General features: G+C 42.9%; 1 protein-coding gene across 1 annotated transcript in view; it reads left to right on the top strand.

Annotated features, from left to right (window-relative positions):
* The first annotated feature begins 644 nt into the window (after positions 1–644).
* GALNT18 (polypeptide N-acetylgalactosaminyltransferase 18) overlaps positions 645–17,960 on the top strand; it is a 349,029-nt gene continuing 331,713 nt past the window's right edge. Inside the window, exon 1 of the mRNA XM_063117285.1 lies at positions 645–936. Coding sequence (XP_062973355.1) covers positions 702–936 — 235 coding nt within the window. The 5' untranslated portion in view covers positions 645–701. The remainder of the gene's footprint in view (positions 937–17,960) is intronic.

Raw genomic sequence — 17,960 nt, 5'->3', positions numbered from 1 at the left:
CAGAGCAGGTGGGCCTCTGACGAAGCTCTGCCCCTCCTGCGCGCCCGTTGGTCGACTGCTCGGCGACTCGGACGCACTCCGGGCCGGAGCCTCCCAGTCATTGGAGGAGACGCTTGTCAATCCGAGGCCCGCGCACACCCGACTTGGAGCTTGCGGCTTCCAAGGGCTGGCTTTGGAGCGGTGGCTGCCGAGAGCTGTGGGAAGCAGCGCGGAGGAGAACAAAGTTTTGCAACACTTGGGCACCTGACGGACTCCGCATCTCGTTCTTCTTCGCCGGTGCTCCGGAGCGAGACTTATGAAACGAGGCAGCAGCGCTTGGAAGCGGGAGAGGCGTGTGGGTTGCTGGCGTCGGTGCGGCTCTTGAGAAAAAGTTTAAGCCTTTTTGCTCGTTTTCTTTCTTATTCTTATTCTTATTCTTAAGTCCAGGGAGATTCTTAAGCAGTCAGCGCTCCCCGCAACTTGGCTTCTTCTGGGCAGGCGAGAGAGATGTTCCTCTGCTGTTCCACAACAGTTCGCGTTTTGTATGGAAACTCACTGACCTGAGTGTTGCGCACTCCAGTTTTTGGACAAAGTGAGGGAAGGATTGATTATCTATCGATTGATATATAGGTTTTTTTCCTGATTGCGTGCAGCTGCTTCCCCTTCTCCCTTTTGGCAGTGGACCACCGAGTTTCCTTGGAGCTATATGGAGGGATCTCAGAATGGTTTGCACCAGGAAAACCAAAACTTTAGTGTCCACCTGCGTGATCTTGAGTGGAATGACTAACATCATCTGCCTGCTCTACGTGGGCTGGGTCACCAACTACATCGCCACGGTCTATGTGAAAGTGCAGGAGCCGATCTCGGAGAAAAAGTTAGAGGAAGACAAAGGGGACACTTTACGGATTATCGAACGGCTGGACCATTTGGAGAATGTCATCAAGCAGCACATACAAGGTACTCCCTCTCTCCCCCTCTTTTTATCTTTTCCTTTGGTGGCGAACCTCCTCTCGTCCCTTTATCTTGGCGGGCGTTGAATTTGATCTGGATTGGGATCGCGTGTGTTTTTGAGGTCAGGTTCCGGCGGACACGAGGCGGGATGGGGGTTTGTGGAGCGGGGGGAGAAGAGAGAGTCATTGACGAGAAGAATCGGGGGCTTTGTTAAGGCGCTTCTTGGCCATGCGAAAGTTCCTTCTTCCTGGCTGCCTCCTCTTTTGAAGCTCGCTGCTCGGGGAGCCGCCGGCGAGGCCGGCTGGAAGAAGAAGAGGAGGAAGGGGGGGTGCGTCGGCGGCAGCGGCAGCGTCTTCCTTCGCTGCCGCGGGTTCCGGAGCTTGCACGTTGGCACGGCGAAAGGGACGCTCTTGTTGGCTTGATCGTGATTATTATGGAAGAAGCTTCGGGTGAGTGAGCGAGCGAGCAAGCTGCAGGGGGCTCCTGGCGGCTGCTTGGTGCTGCCTTGATTGCTCTCCCCGCGAAGCTTTCCTGGAGATCCGGCGCCCGCGAAGGAGCCTTCCAACGCGGCTGATGCACCCGCAGAGGCTTCGCCGAGGCAGGAGCTTATCTCGGGGGTTCACACGAGGCTGGGAAAACGAGGACCCTCGCCCGCCCGGGATGGAGATCCTGGGAGGGATCATCAGCCCCAGTCAGCAGCGGGAGAGGCATCGCTGAACCGGGTGGGTGGGCTCTTTGGTGTGTTCGTTTCTGTAAGAAACCTGCTCTGGGCTTGTGGTTGAAGCTGCGCTGGTGGCAGCAGTTGGGAAGGTTTGCTCCGTGGAGATCTCCTGGGGGATTCTGTTGCGCCCTACTGTTTCCCGGGGATGGTGCTATGGCTGTTTCTCCCCCCACCTCTCCCCGCCGCCCCACTTCTCTTTCCCTTCCATCCCCTGGCCTAGCTGCGTTAACCGCTCTTTATATGCAGACCGTCTTTGGGTTATCTTTGCATCTTGTAGATTGCAGTATGCTGATCTTCTGGGAAGAGGACCAAATCCTAGGCAGAGGCTTAATTTGTGTAATGGCATTTTAATTCGTTCTCTGGCCGGTTGCATCACGCTTAGAAAGGGATGGTGGTTGGAGGCTCCCTCCCGTAGCTAAAGCGACTTCATTTCCAAGGTTCTACTGTTTTTGAGCTGTCCTGTTTCTCCCTTCTCCTCAATATGTCTTTAGCATCTGCCCTAGAATGAAGATCTAATGTACTTTTTGTTTACATTGTACAGGGAGTGAAGAACCCCACCCCTTCCAAATGGTTTAGGGTTTGGTGACTGAGAGAAGGGTGGAATCACGTCTGTTCTTTCTTTCCCCCCCCCCCCAGATATGTTGTGGTGGGTGGGGAAGCCCTTGGCATATTTTAACAGATTCCACTGTGTATTTGGCTCCCAGGGTTTTAGATTGTCCGATCAAAAATAAGGGGCCATGTGCAGCTATCCGGCCACGTGACAGGGATGTCCAGTCTGAGCTCTGGAATTTTGATGTACTTGAATGAGAAGCACCTTCTTAAAATAGTGCATGTCTGCTAACTCTGTTATGAGCCACTTGGGCAGGTGGCCTGTGCTATCCAGCTCCTCTCTTGTCTCCCTGCCTCAACCTAATAAAAGAACTTGGCTGTTTTTCTACAGCTGGTAAACAGATTTCCTTTCTCCTGAATCGGTTTTCCCATCAGGACTAGAATGCTAGAGCTATAAGCAGGCGCTTCACTGGGTGGGGGTGGGGGCTAAATGCACACAGTGAACTAGATTTCTGTATAAAATGGTGACAATACAAGGTCCTGCTGAGTTGTACGGTAGTATGCACAGTGCAGAAAGGCAGTTGTACAATGCACATGTAGCCTTCCTCTGCCTTTTTCATAGGATGAATCCAAGCAAAGTAATAAGCAAAACAGTTTCCTTTCGGGAGAGATGTTCGTGCCAGCGCTAAACTTTCTCAGTAAAATCAATGTCTCTTTGGGATCCTAGAGCTAATTTTTAAAAGAGGGATATGGTCTTGTTATAGTGGCAATACCAATGAGATGTTTTGCACATCAAGGCCGGGATTTTTACAACACAATCCTATGCAAGTGTACTCAGCATTCAATGGGACTTACTCCCAAGTAAGTGTGTAGAAGATTGCAGTGTTTCACTATGATCCTATGCGTGTTTACTCAGAAGTAAGTCCCACTGGATTCAATGGGAAGTATGCGTAGAATTACATCCTTAGAGGAATTAAAAAAAACACCATGAGTTACCTATGCTAAAAGGGAGTTCAGTGGCATTAGATTTGGTTTCCATCCTATACTTGGTCTGACCACCCATCTTAAATAGTTTTAGCCACACAAAAGTCATGGTTTGTGATATTATGTTGGTGCAAAAGGTCTGACACAGGAGGAATTCTATTAGAGATTATATGTTTTGCATGTAGAAAGTCTTAAGTTTTAAGACAAACTCCTAGCAGGTAAAGGACCTTAGGTATCAGGCAGGGAAAAGGGTTTGCCAGAGATCTTAGGGTTATTTAAAGGCTGATGTTATGCTAATGTAAACGATGTGCAGCAATGAAATATATCTTTATTAAGTCTTAGTCCCAAGTAAGTGTGGAAGCTATAGATTTTAAAGCAGCAATCATGCTGTTCCTGGCCTGACATTCTGAATGTAATTTCACTGAGTTGCAATCCTCAAACCAGGTGAAATGAAGCAGCTGTATGGGCCAGTTTATAGAAAAACAATTTAGATGATTTTAGACAATTTAGGTGGCATTAAGTAGGGGTTCCTCTGGGTTAACTTCCCTTCAGAAGTCTCTATGAAAGGAATTTTCAATGCTGAGCGAATTGTGAATTTCTAGTGGTTTGTCTTAATTAAGTGAAGAGAGCTAGCACAGTTGTGTGGCTAAGGGGGTGAACTGTGAGCTGAAAAGTTTCCAGATCTCAACTGTGAACTTGTTTAAGTAGCCACAGGGAAGCTGCTGCCTGTTAGCTTCAGTTTCCCTATCTGCAGTGTGGACATGAGAAGATTGCCCTACCTCACAGGGTTAGGTCAGTATTATTATCTCCCTAACGTTTGCAGATGGAAGGCTGAAGCTGACTGAGTTCACACACTCAGGGAAGGAAAGTAAGCCATTGTAGCCCCCACACATGCTGGTCACACATCACATCATTACTGTAATTTCTTCCTCTCGATGCAGTTTGTCATGTCATCCAAACTCGGCAAGGGTGCATGGCGGGTGGGTTTACAAACTGCTCCAAAACCCATGGCTTGCTCTCGGGTTGTGGAGTGGCTTGTAACCCACCTCCAACATGCACCCTCACAGGGTTTGGGTGACATAACAAACCGCACCCAGCAAGGGTAATTATAGTAATGACATGGCTTGTTTTCCTTCGCTGATCATACAAACCTGGCCAATGACTTGCTTATGACTGGCTGAGGTGAGATTCTGCCTGCCTGGTACTTTCTGCCTACCTTTCAGGGGTATTGAAAGGATTACTGAGGTGATGTATGTAGAGAACACACTTTAAAGCACTAGGTAAATACAGAGGGGGTGTTGTTCTTTACATGAGAAGTGAAAATCTTTTCCATTTAGAAATATTAGTTCCTTTATTGGATAAAGGAGGAAACTAGTAAAGAATTAAGCAAATAACACTGATGGAAAGGGAGAATCAAGGCTTCTCATTGGACTTTGTGGAGGCACTCAAACTGAAATTATGCACAAACACTTGCTGTTTAAATCCACGGTGGGTTTTTTTTTTTTTTTTTGCTATTATTTTTGTTAGTAAATGGCAAGAAAGTGTATCTGGCAGGCACACTCAAGAATATCAAACAGGAACACAAAGTTGATTTGGCATGAAGTTACATGTGCCAGACTTTTGAACAGCTACACTCAAAAGCTAACAAAATGCAGAATTTAAGAACATTTTCAAGGTAATTGAAAGGAGGGTGTCAAGCCCTGATATTTTGACCCAAAACATACATTTGATAGCACTAATAGCCCAAAGGGAACTGAAAACTGCCCCAAGGAGAGATCACACTGCGATCTATGATCACCGAATTTTGTGAGCAAAGAAGGACATCTGCTAAATTGAATTCCAGAATTAAGGTTTATGTATGTAATGTGTATAGGTAAACAGTATTTCATGTCTTCAGAATGAAATGTGGTAAAGTGCATGGTGACAATGTAATGAAATAGCCATTTTTATTGGCAGTACGTTTAGGACAAAACAACACCAGGCAGCAGCGACAGATGGTTGTGCTAGGATAGAACGCTTGAAAAAGGATTTGACAACGTTAAAGAAGGTTGCTGTGTTGCAGTTAAAATGCAGTTCTTATGTAGTTATGTCATATGGCTGGGTTCACACAATACACTAACTGACCCAATGTAGGTTGTTGCTGAACTGTGGGTTATCATGTTATCTGAACGCAGTGCTGTTTCCACAATGAGGCTTGTTAATGATCCTCTACAACAAGCCATTGGTTCTCAAGGTGGCTTGTTCAAGGAAAAATAAACCATGCTGCATGGTTTACAAGCCACCTTGTGGAAAACACGCTGTGTTCAAGACAACATGATAACCCATCCTGAGGAAAATGAGTTGCATTTGGACAAGACGATAACCAACAGTTCAACAGCTGTTGATCCACACATTGGGTGGATTAGTGTGCTGTGTGAACCCAACCATAGTGTTTTAATTGTGTAATTCATGGTGGACCAACCTTTTTCTCTGGGCCACATTCTCTAGTGAGTAATCTGTTGGTGTCCGCATGCCAGTAGTTGGAGTGCTGAAGCCAGAGTGAACAGTGCCATGCAGAGAGCTTTTGAAATTAGGTTGAGGGCCACAGGTTTCCCACTGTATAGGATCAAAGGAGTGATGGGGAAAAGTACAATCAGACATCCAAAATTGTAAGGTTGATGGCTTACAGCAGTTCCATCAAAGATACCACTGCCCTCAAAGGGCTCATAATAGTCTACATAATGGCAATCAATAAGGCATGATAGATCTTACCTAGAAATCCTCAAGACTGAAACAAATGATCTACTACCATGACAGTGGTTTCCTGTAGAAATCTTCAAGCAGTGCTCCTATGTATCTCTTGGGTCAGATAAGGTGATCTGAGACTGGTTAGACTCATTTGTTTCTATGAGTATATGAACTCTTTGAAATAGTTTGCTTGAAATATATTTTGCATCCATGATTATGTGTATATAGGAGTTCCTTAGAATGACTTTACTATGATGTTTGATTCCAGAGGTGAAAAATGGTCTCGCACAATATGGTCCTGGGTACTCTTAGGATGCAATCCTAAGCATGCTTAACCAGAAAAAACTCCTACAACTCCCAGCCTTCCCCAGCTAGCACGGTTGGTTGGGGGATGCTGGGAGCTGTAGGACTTCTTTCTGTCTAAACATGCATAGGATTGCACTCTTAACTCTTCCAAATATCTATCTACTCATGTGAAAACTTCAGTACTACAGTAATGATGATACAGTTTTACTGCATTGAGCTTTATTGTCAGACCATGTATTTTAAAGAGGTGAGGTTAATTAATATTGTATTAAATGAAATGTCAGTGATTTCCAATGTAGAGTTTGAAATGCATTTCGAAATGCATTCTACATTTCCAAGATAGGTGCTCATTCTACCATGTCTATAAAAGAGCATTGTCATTAAAGAACAGAGATACCAACAAAGTTGTCCTGGGCCAGAGTCAGAAATTGGTGACTCCCTCACAAAGCATCCCTCAAAATGAGAGGTGAGCCTTACACTCTTTAGCAATCTTCCTAGGAGCTCAACTACATCTTCCATCGTCCCTTCTACCCTGACATACTGTTAGCCAGTGCAGTGGGGTGATGACGAGGAGGGAGGGCTGAAAAAACTCCCTCTTTTCTCACCATTTGCCTTTACTGTTTCTCCTGTGCAACCAATTGGTATAGGAAATGTCCCCATCCCACCCCTGGGAAATGTGGTAAATTCCCAAGCCAATCTCCTTTAGAGAGTGTGCATTCATTTTAGGCAGATTTCCTCTCTGCTCCCACGTACAAATTCCTTGTCCTTGCCTTGAAATCCCTCTGCGGTTTCCCCCCTCTTATCTTTCCGCTCTTATTTATTATTTATTAATAATATAATTATAATAATACACAATTATAATAATCATATCCTACCACATCCCTGCCTGTGCTTTTTGTTCCATCATCTAGAGGTCTCTTCCTCCCTCAAAAGACATTTCCCTTTCTCCTTTGCTGCCCTGTATGTGTGGAACTGCATTCCAGAACATCTGTGTGATGCCATCTCTCTTACTTCCTTCAAAATTTTTCCCATAAAGCTTTTGGCACAATCCCCCTAGTTCCTATATCCTACTACAACTGAGCCTAAGCACATGTAACTGATCAACCACATATTGCTTCCCTGATTATCGCTGCCTCCATTTCCATTTCCCCTGTGTAGAATTCTAGGTTGCAAGGTCCTTGGTGTAGGGACCTGTCTTCTTGTAAACTGTAAATCACCATGCATACTGCAGGCACTATACGAATGACTGAAGAGGTTGATCAAATAGTTTGTGAAGTTCAAATTTCATGATGACTGGTATTGTTGCCATATCCATAGTGAAATTTCTCACATATTCAGTTTGAGTGGTTTAGGCTTTCTGATATATGAACCAGAAAATGTGTTCCGTGCTTGCTGCACATTGTCCCCTTGTGTTTTATTTTTGTTCTCCATTTTCGTGTACTCTTAGCCTGAACATTTTAAAAGTTTTTACTTCTGACAGCAAATATAAAAACTCAAAAGAAGACTGCTTCCTGAATTAAAACTTTCATGCATAGGCTTGATTTATAACCAGCCCAAAGAAGTAAAATTTCCAGAATTTTTATTTATTTTATTTATTTATTACATTTTTATACCGCCCAATAGCCGAAGCTCTCTGGGCAGTTCACAAAAGTTAATTTCTGAAGCCACTTCATTACAGTCCTGTAATCTGGGCATTTTTCAGGATTTTTTAAATTTCATTTGAGGGAAAATAGAAATATATGCTTTGCTGACTTGAGGCCTTATCTAGGCAAAAGGTAAGCACTTTAAATCCTTACTGACTTTAATGGGAGAAAAGAGTACATGCTTTACATCTCTCCTACTGAAATAAATTGTATTTAAAATGCTTACCTATGCTTGAGTTATGACTTTAGTCATGAAATCTAAACTTTAATACCTACTTGTAAAAAAGTGAAATGCAATTATCACATAGAATAATGGTGTTTAGTATACTTATAAAAAAAAAAAAACACCCTTTAGTTGTTATTCAAACAATAAATACAGATAGATCTAGTGCCAGAGGTGGAGCTACAAGCTGCTACATGTTAAGGTAACTACTCAGAGCTTTTTGCCAGCTGGCAAATCTGAAAAAAGTGACACATGGTTAATAAAAGAAGGTTATATTATTTGATCATTAAACTCTTTAAAGAAGCTCCCTGTTCAATTCCTCCCCCCATCCACATATTTCCAGTGTTTCCATGTTGAGGTTTATGGGAAAAGCTGGGAGAAATATTTTCCCCTCAGCCATTCTTCTACCCTCAGCTCTTTCTGCCGATACTTGCAGCCCTCTGATAAAAATAGCTGTGAGAATTCTGAATGTACTCTACAGTGAAATTTGAAACTGTTTTTGTTAGAACATGACTGCTTAAAACATATTAAGTGGCAACTATTAAGTCCTTAGAAGTTAGATAACAATGCTGATCTAATGTAATGTGGATTAATTTCTAATAACGTCTCCCCTTCCCAGTACAGTAGGATATACCTTTCCTTTCAGATATAGAATGGTCCTGTTGACAGTTAAGTCTTCTCCAAAGCTGCATATATTATAAATGCATAATGCACTTCAGTCATGAGCTTCATCAAGGAAAGTTGTGAGAATGTATTTGTTATTTCAGGCCAGTCCCAGATCCATGGTGATCCATGTCATAATAATCACCTCTCATTAAGATTACTGCTTACTGAGGTTAGGTTGGTGGATGCACAAGGCAGGGCCTTTTCTGTAGTATTACCCTGACTAGATGTTAGATTGGTTCCATTGTTGTACTGCTCTGACAGTGAGGACGTTTTTTTGATGTCCATCCAGAATCTGGCTTCCTGTAACTTGAGCCCATTATTCCGTACTCCTCTCCATTTTATCCTCACAACTACCCTGCGAGGTAGGTTAGACTGAGAGTCAGTGACTGGCCCAAAGTCACCCAATGAGTTTCTATGTCCATGTGGGGACTAGAATCCAGGCTCCCATATCTGAATCTAACATTCAAACAACTGCACCACACTGGCTCTTTCTTTGAGAGTGCAATCCTACCTTGATAGTCAGCAGCCTCTGAGTATTCAATGCAGGGTGGCCAGAGCTCAGAGGGGATCTGCCTCCATGCTCTGGCTGCCTTGCAATTTTGCCTGTCTAGGCATGACTTCAGGGAGGCGGAAGGAAAGAGGCCAGGATGCACATAGGAAGCTGCGTAAGGGCAACATAGGACTGTTGCCCTCTCTGTGGTCTGTTTCCGAGCATGGAGATGTAGCTAGTACAGCGAGGTGTGAACTGGCTACGAGGGGGTGGGGGTGGGGAGAGTGGATTCTGGACACCAAGGTTAGAACCCTGGTTCCTACCTCAGATCCCAGAAACAGAAAAATCCGATGCACCCTTTGTGTCTTTTTTTAAAAAACCACACACACATGTACATTACCTTGAATGTCCTAGTGGGCTGGAAGATGATTTATAAATATCTTTAATAAATATATAATCAATAATAATTGAATTTTCAGGATAGTCCTGGCAAAGTTAATTAACAGAGCTACCAGTTTGAATCAGATTCTGAGCATTGGAAGAAAGTTTTCTTGTGCTCTGGGCCGGTGCTACCATAGAGGCCACTCAGGCGGCCACCTAGAGCACCAAGCTAAGAGGGGCACCGGGCACAGCACAGCACTCATGCGTGTTGGCTGTGAGCTGGCCCGGCCCGAGGATTCAGCTGGGCTTGGGCGGGCGAGATGGCGCCCCGCGCCCGCCCAGCTGAGGCGAAGCTGGGGACGCTGGGGTGGGGGTGGGGTGGCTCCACGTTCGGACTTCCGGAACGCGCCTGGAAGAGAGAGAGAGAGAGAGAGAGAGAATGTATGGGTGAATGGGGTGCAGGGGGTCTTTGAGTGAATGCATATGTTCATGCATGTGTTTGTTTGGAGTGAGTGATGCTGAGTGTGTGTGTGCGGGTGCGGGTGAGTTGGGGGGGATGATTTGGAGGTGATATTCCTATTAAATAATGCATTTTAGACCCATAGACGTTCCTTTCCAATTTGTTTGCTGTAATTGGCATGACGTATTTCTTGCACTTGAAAATAAATTTAGCAGTTTAAAGTTTTGTGCTTCTTATTTTTTCCAGGAAACATATGTTCTTAAAAATCAAAGTTGCCATTTTGGTGTGTGTGTGTGTGTGTGTGTGTGTGTGTGAGTGAAAGTAGCTCACCTTGCCTAGGACGCAAAATAGTCTGGCACTGGCCCTGCCTGTGCTGTTTGTTACCAGAAACCTGAGTAGTGAAAAACAAATCAAGATAATAGCATGTTTGCAGTCATCTCTCTTTCTGAGTATAACCATGAACAGGTTAACTCTCCAATCTTTGGAGCATGTTTAGGCTTTCATTGCATACCATCCCTATAAAGGCAATATAATGGGAGGTTTTATGAGCCATTAGTCTAGAATAATGAATCACCTTGTCCTTGCTTCATGGATAACACATTCTTTGAAAGTTTTCATCCAATTCATTGAGTCTTAATTTGCCAAAGACTTGAGAGAAGGTCTGGTAATCCCAACATAAAAAGAATATTTCCTCTTGCCCCCATTCCAGTTCCATAGCAGTGTTTTGGGGGCTCTATCCATGCATGATGGAGTAACACACCTGGAAAATTGAGGTCATAACACCCACCTATTAAAGATGATCTCACCTGTAAATAATTGGGTTAGTTTTCTTGATAGAAGCACAGTTGCACAACTTTCAAAAATAGCTTGCAGAGTAATTATCATAATACATTTTAATAAATGAACTTGACAGCTAGTCTGGAAGAAAAAATGCTACTAGTAGTAGTTGGCCATCCCCTAGGTCTTTAACCATTGTTGCAAATGCAGCAATCAGCAGGTGAACCCTCTTTGTTGGAAGCTAAACATGATCATTTTCTAATTGCTGCAGATCACACTGCTCTTTAGCAGACAGCTAGAGGGGCTGACTCCAAATGCTAAATCACCTCCCTCTTCATTCTGTCCAGGGAAGCACTCCATCAGCAGAGTGACACCAACTGGAAACAAATATATTTCATCACACTTTCCATCCCTAATAAGAACAGTCATAATACTCATAATAGGCCAACAGCAATAACAGTTTCAAGGGTCAGCAGTCCAAACTAGGGGAAAAACAATCAGCCAAAGACCTTTTAAAATAAACATGGGCCTGGTGAGCTTCTGTTGGCAGGGCATTCTGTAGCGTAGGTGTGACTCTACAGGGAATGACCTAAACTAGCAGCTGCCACATATTTCGTAGGGTTGAGGCATCTGAAGCAGAGCTTTAGATGCCCATGACCAGAGCATGTGGGGAGATATAGATGGTAGAAGTTGGTCACTAAGATCCGAAGAGGTTCGGGATTTTAAACGTGAGCACCAGCACCTTGAATTGAACCCAGAAACAAATTGACAACCACTGTAGGTCAAACAAAACAAGCTATGCTTGCCAATTATATTAAGGTGTATGGGGTTTTTTTTATCTGACTTTGCAGGGATTGCCACAGCAAAGGTCATAACATCCTCACGATAAGACAAGATCATTTTTGTCTGTTATGTTAATGTGAGGCATAGATAGCAATTTCTTGGTTATTTTGTTATTTAGTAATAATAAGTAAGAATTGTGTTTGTATTATAATTCTGGTTGGAAAGTGTGTCTGTCTAAGCAGTTCTGAGGAAGAAAGCACAGGAAAAGAAAAGGGAAGATGAAAGCAAACTGGGGGAGCTCGGAGACATTTTCTGTGATTGTAAAAAGTTTGTGAGCTTTTAGGGTACCTGGAAATTTTCCTTAATAGTTAAGAGACAATCAGCAGACTTTGGCTCTTACTAAAAAATTATCTTTCAAACAAAATTCTTTCTAGCTATACATGAAATCTGTTTCCTGTGTTAGTTGCAAAACAATTGTTTACAAAATCTAATTTTTGAGTGGAAACACTTGATCCACATGTTCTGTTTTAAATATAGGTACTTTTAAAGGAATGTGAGAAAAAGTGGAATATTAAATCTGAAACCGACTATATACTTTTCAGGGCTTTTCTATGTAATAATGATCTTTTGTTCACAGCCAATCTGTCAGTTGAATGGATAATTATCTTAAACCAACATCATATTAGCTTGTCGCAGTCTCTTATTTGCTCATGTGATCCAAGAACTGAAACGGGGCTTAAGAGACCTGAGTGGAAGTAGCTCTGAGGTTCTGTCTTGGTGTGTGTGTGTGTGTGTGTTTTCCCCCTCAGGATAAATGGCTATATGAAAAGTCAGGACTTAGGTAATAATTCAGGGCAAAAACTGAGTCAAATGTTACCTTTTCTCTGGCCTTAGCTAGACCTACTTTATAATCCAGGATGGAGGAGGGAAGATTTCATGTTGCGATTAACTCGAGATCCCTCCTCCGTTTACACGTAGAATCATAGAATAGCAGAGTTGGAAGGGGCCTACAAGGCCATCAAGTCCAACCCCCTGCTCAATGCAGGAATCCACCCTAAAGCATCCCTGACAGATGGTTGTCCAGCTGCCTCTTGAATGCCTCTAGTGTGGGAGAGCCCACAACCATCATGAGGCGTGATGACCTCAGGAAGAGAGGCGTCGCGGCCGCCATTTTTTATTTTTAAAGGAGAAGCAGCGCACAAATGCTTGTGCGCTTAAGGTAGGTCTTTTTAAAATTTAACTTAACTTCCCCGCTCCCCTCACCCTACCTCCGATGGGTGCAGCGCGTGTGAGGAATTGTGTGGAGCTGGGTCAAAGGGACACACATTCTGCTGTCTTGGGCTCAGCCCCAGACCGTGGAAAAAGCGGGCCCAATGGGGAGGGCTGTATCCCGGGGCAAGTGAGGAATGATCCCTCCCTGATCCCGGGATCCCCTGTACGTTATGTGGCACAGGGATGATCCCGGGTTCACTCCATGATAAAGCCCGGTCTAGCTAAGGTCTCTATTACATAATGTGAGTTTAGGACAATCCCTGCTCCAAACTCAGGAAGAGGACAGGGATACTGCATTTGGAGATCTTCTGGAGGGAAGTGTGTGGCTTAATCTACACTAGGGTGACCATATTTTGGAAACCAAAAAGGAGGACAACATGGTCAGCCTCTAAGGGGGCGTGTCCAGCACCAAGGGGGCATGCCCACCTGAACATAGCCTTGGTCACATGTCTGATTTTACAGCACACATTTAAGACAAATCTGTTCTACATAACATCTTAATGTTAAAATCACTGAAATAAAGAACAAGTGAGAGATTCAATGTATCTGAAATTAACTTCACTCACTCCTACTTTTGTAGGTTTTGCTGTACTTTGAAGGTTTTGCTATGTTTTGTGTGATACAGTCTCTCCTTCTCTCAAATATCTTTTCTGACTGTGTCTTCACTCATTGCAAGCTGCTGTTGTTGTTAACAGGGTTTGCTACTGGCCAGCTGGATGGCTGGCTTTTTTAAATTTCAATTTTTTAAAAAAGCTTGTGTATAATTGTCACAAGTTTCTCTACTCTAACATTAGGGTGGGTGTTGTGGCAATTTACCTAAAGACAGGAGCTCCCCTTAATGCCAAGGGCTGAAACTGCTCAATATGCAAAACCCCAAAGAGGAGGTTTGACAACCTGAGTTTGAAGGATGTGGCTCCAGCAGTTTTAAAACACAATAATTTTAAAACTTTGAACTTTTAAAAAAAGCCTTAAAAAAATTGGATGAACAGATCTGATTCAAACCTGGCTTGGCTAAATCTCTCCTTAAGAGCTATCATGGTGCCAATAATAATTTTAAAATCTCAAACTTTTAAAAAACCCCTAAAACTCAATGGATGGACAGATCTGGTTCAAACTTGGCATAGCTAAAGTCCTTGTTAAGAGCAATCATGGTGCCAAGTTTCATCTCTTTATCTTTAAAAATAATATATTTTTTTAAAAAATTAAAATCCTCAAATTTTAAAAAATTCCTAAAAATCAATGAATCAACAGATCTGTTTCAAATTTGGTATGGATAAAGCTCTACCTAAAAGCTATCATGGTGCCAACTTTCAGCTCTTTATCTTTAAAAATGACAGTTTAAAAAATAATAATTTAAAAACCTCAATTTTAAAAAAAAATCTAAAAAATCAATGGATGAACAGATCTGTTTCAAATTTGGTGTGGATAAAGCTCTACCTAAATCCTATCATGGTGTGAAGTTTCATCTCTTTATCTTTAAAAATGACGATTTTAAAAATAATAATTTTAAAACCTCAATTTTTTTAAAAAAAAACACCCCAAAAATGGATGAACGGATCTATTTCAAGTTTGGTATGACTAAAGCCCTTCCTAAGACCTACCATAGTGCCAAGTTTCATGTCTTTATCTTAAAAAAAATGTCAGAGTTATAAGCATTTTTGTTAATTTCCATTAGAGCTGCTCTTTGGAAAAATCCGGATTTCCCCTCCCCCTCCCGGATTTGTCATCAAAAGCCCGGACAAATCCGGGCAAATCCGGTCATATGGTCACCCTAATCTACACCTCTCTAGGAAAAGGGCAAGAGTTCTTGTGCTGCCCAGTGGAGGTGTTCAGAGCAGCACCAGCAACCCCCTGTCCTTCTCCCCATCTCCAAGCTGAGGAAAAGTCCAGAGCTGCTCAGGCCCACAAGCAGTGGGAGGGATTTTTTTGATCCCCTGGTTTAGGGTCACATTTTCATTTTACCAGTGCTTATGGTGAGGCCTAACAGACTTAGTCTGCACTCCTTGTGTATGTTAGGCTGCTCCCCAGAATTCTCTGCAGTGTTTCACAGCAGACAGCCAGGGATTCCTCAACAAACAAGTTCAGCAGCCCTCATGTCTGAGAGCTGCTGATTTAGAATGGTTACTGTGTTTTGATAGTTTATCACACTAACACTATATCCTGTTATACCCATAATTAAAGAAATAGGTTAATGGTTGGGGATGTGGTTGTTAAACAAGTCAAAGAACAAAACAATTCTACTGCTAAATACAATGCCTGAGAAACTGCACACACATAAAAGGAAACCTAATATAGCCATAATGTGTCAAACAATTCTTCTGCCATGTGCAGTAACTATACATCAATATATTTTTGTCTGCTTGACAATGCCTAGAAAATACCTTTGATTTTTTTTTATAAAAGAAAATGCATATAATGCCTTCCCATTTTTCTTCATTGTATTGATTAAAGGTTTTCTACTTTGCCTAAAGCCATCAAATAGCCATCAAATTCCTGGTAATTAACATATTTTTCTTTTCTTTTAAAATACCCAGCAAAATTCTTGTCCAAATATACTTCCCACAGTAATAACTTCTGTTTTGTGCAGAGGTGACTGAAGGAAGAAACACTAGGACTGTGGACAAATAAAAGAACATAATATGAAATGCAATGTTGTGCAGCCAACTATGTTGCACAAAGGGTTATTTTCAAGGCTGGTCAAAACGCTGGCAAAATACGCTTCAGTGGTCTTTAAACATTGTATCGTGGACTAGGACTAGCTCAGAGGCGGCTTCCTGCCAGGTTGTGGCTATTGAGTGGAAAGCTCTCGTCTCTTTTTCCTCCAGCAACAACATAACCCCATTCTCCTGGCAGCTAAACCCTGCTTGTGAACAATCCTATGAGTAACACAGCAAGAACATGCTGAGTGAGTGTGGCTTTTAGTGCTGTGTAGCTTGAGTGAAAAAGAGGGGAAGAGTTGTAGCTCACTAGCAGAGCACATGGTTTGCATGTAGAAGGGCCCAGGTCTGTTTCTTGGCAGCTGCAAGTAGGGCTGGGAATGACCCTAGTCTGAAACCTTTGCATGCCACCTGCCCGTCAGCGTACACCAGCCTTCTCCCATCTGCCATCCTCCAAATCGTGTTTCTTTTCCTTTTTTTGGCTTCTGACTCTGGCTCGTATGAGGAGATACAAGCCAGAATCCCAGTTCGGGCATCACAATAAACAGACCACAGGCACAGGGTCCTTGGTTTGTTTAGCTGCTCCTGCTTGCAGGGGAATCCAAGTGGGAACGATTGAGCAAGGGTGCAGAAGCATTCTGCTTGCTTTCTGGCAAGCCCTGGTTCCCCTGAGCCCTGGCTTGTCATGATATGCAAGCTGGCCCTACTCTTATGTGTCGACCTGTCAAAGTAACTTGAAATATTTATATGAGCAAGAACTTCAAAAGAATTAGAAATGTTTGTAAAAAATTCTTTGCAGTGTGGGTAAATCTTCCTTTGTATGTTGATGGGTATATTTCCCGTGAGGCTGTCTCTGTTAGATAATAGCCCACCTTGTGACTTGTAAGAAGTTCTTTAGGTGCCTAATGGGAATAGCGCAACATCAGTCCATGGCAACTGCTGCCTGCCATCTGTGGCTATTGCACCTTGATGTAGCCACTGCAAGGTTAAGTTGTCACTACACTAAAGATATCCAATACCTTAAGCAAACTGGCCATCTTCCGAAAGTCTTTCAGAGTAAAATCCAGCATTCTAAGGGTCTGTACATGTTGAGACTGCTTTATTATTGCTGTAAAGAGCTTTTGGCTTAGGTTATTCCTGTAAGGGGTGTGTGTCTGGGGGCGGGGTGTGTGTGTGTGTGGCGATAGAAAATTTCCCTCCAACCACACACCATCTACAGTCTCCCAAGGATCTCCCAACCTCCTGAGCAGGCTTCCAAAGGGCTCAGAGGGGTGCAAAAGGAAGTGGGAGGAGGGAATCCATTGTTCCATGAATTCTGTTCTATTCACAGAAGGAAAGTTAAGTTCCAAACCATACAAATTAGCCACATGTATGTATATTTATCTTAGTAACCTCCAAAGAAATTCTACAACTTTTAAAGACATTTAGAAACTTAAATTGGAATTTGTCATATTCCTGTGAAACTTTTTTTTTTTTTTGTAGCTAGACTAGACCTTGCCTGATTACTTTGCAATTATTTTGCATCATTCCTCTGTGGGAAACCTGTGCCTATCACATTTCATCAGTGTGTGAAACCTCAGCCTGGTACCAGTTGAAAAAGTGACATAATCAAAAAGCTAATATGTCCTCTCAGCAAATGCATGGTCCTTGCTGAGAAAATAGGGTGCTTCCAGGGAAAAACTGGCGTGTAGGAAGGATGGTGGCTAAATTCCTGTCATGCTCATGGATTCTCCCTTTTGCAATGCCACATGGAACTAAGGACTTAGTTGGACTTGACATTTGTTGAAACGGCAAAAGCATGTAACCATGTCAGCCAAAAGCATGGCTGACGTGGTTACATACATGTGTTTCTTGCTTCTGCTGTGACATCCAAGTGATCGCATGCGGATCTCTCTCACAGTGAGATCACATTGGCTTTTTAGGTCTTTTACTTCCAATGCTTAACACCAAATAGAGATGCGACACTTATATCTGTCAAACATACCTATTTGGTATTTATTGCCTGCATTTTTATCCCACTTTTCAGACAATTATTATTTTCCAATGTGGCTCGCATCAATAAGAGAGAGAGAGAGAGAGGCCCTGCCATCAGGCTTACAAACTAAAATGACAACACGCACAAGGGAAGGGGAGTGGAGGGAAAAGGAGGAGGCGGAAGACCCATTTTTCAAGGATAGAACAACATGGTGAGCTGTAACTAGGCATTTAAATGCAGGTTGGTCCAGTCTGATCTTTCTTTGCTGGTTTTCTTGCTTAAATAGCAATTGGTGGCTATGAATATCACTGACTGGTAGGTCATACAGGTACACTGGTCAAGACACAAAAATGGGATACAGTTCCCTTTTGAAGGTACACTTGGTGATATAAACATGGGTTTGTCTTTGTGTAATG

Source organism: Elgaria multicarinata, chromosome 2 (genome assembly GCF_023053635.1).
Source record: "Elgaria multicarinata webbii isolate HBS135686 ecotype San Diego chromosome 2, rElgMul1.1.pri, whole genome shotgun sequence".
Lineage (NCBI taxonomy): Eukaryota > Metazoa > Chordata > Lepidosauria > Squamata > Anguidae > Elgaria > Elgaria multicarinata.
Note: the sequence above shows the minus strand (reverse complement) of the source record. Positions and strands in the feature narration are given on the sequence as shown.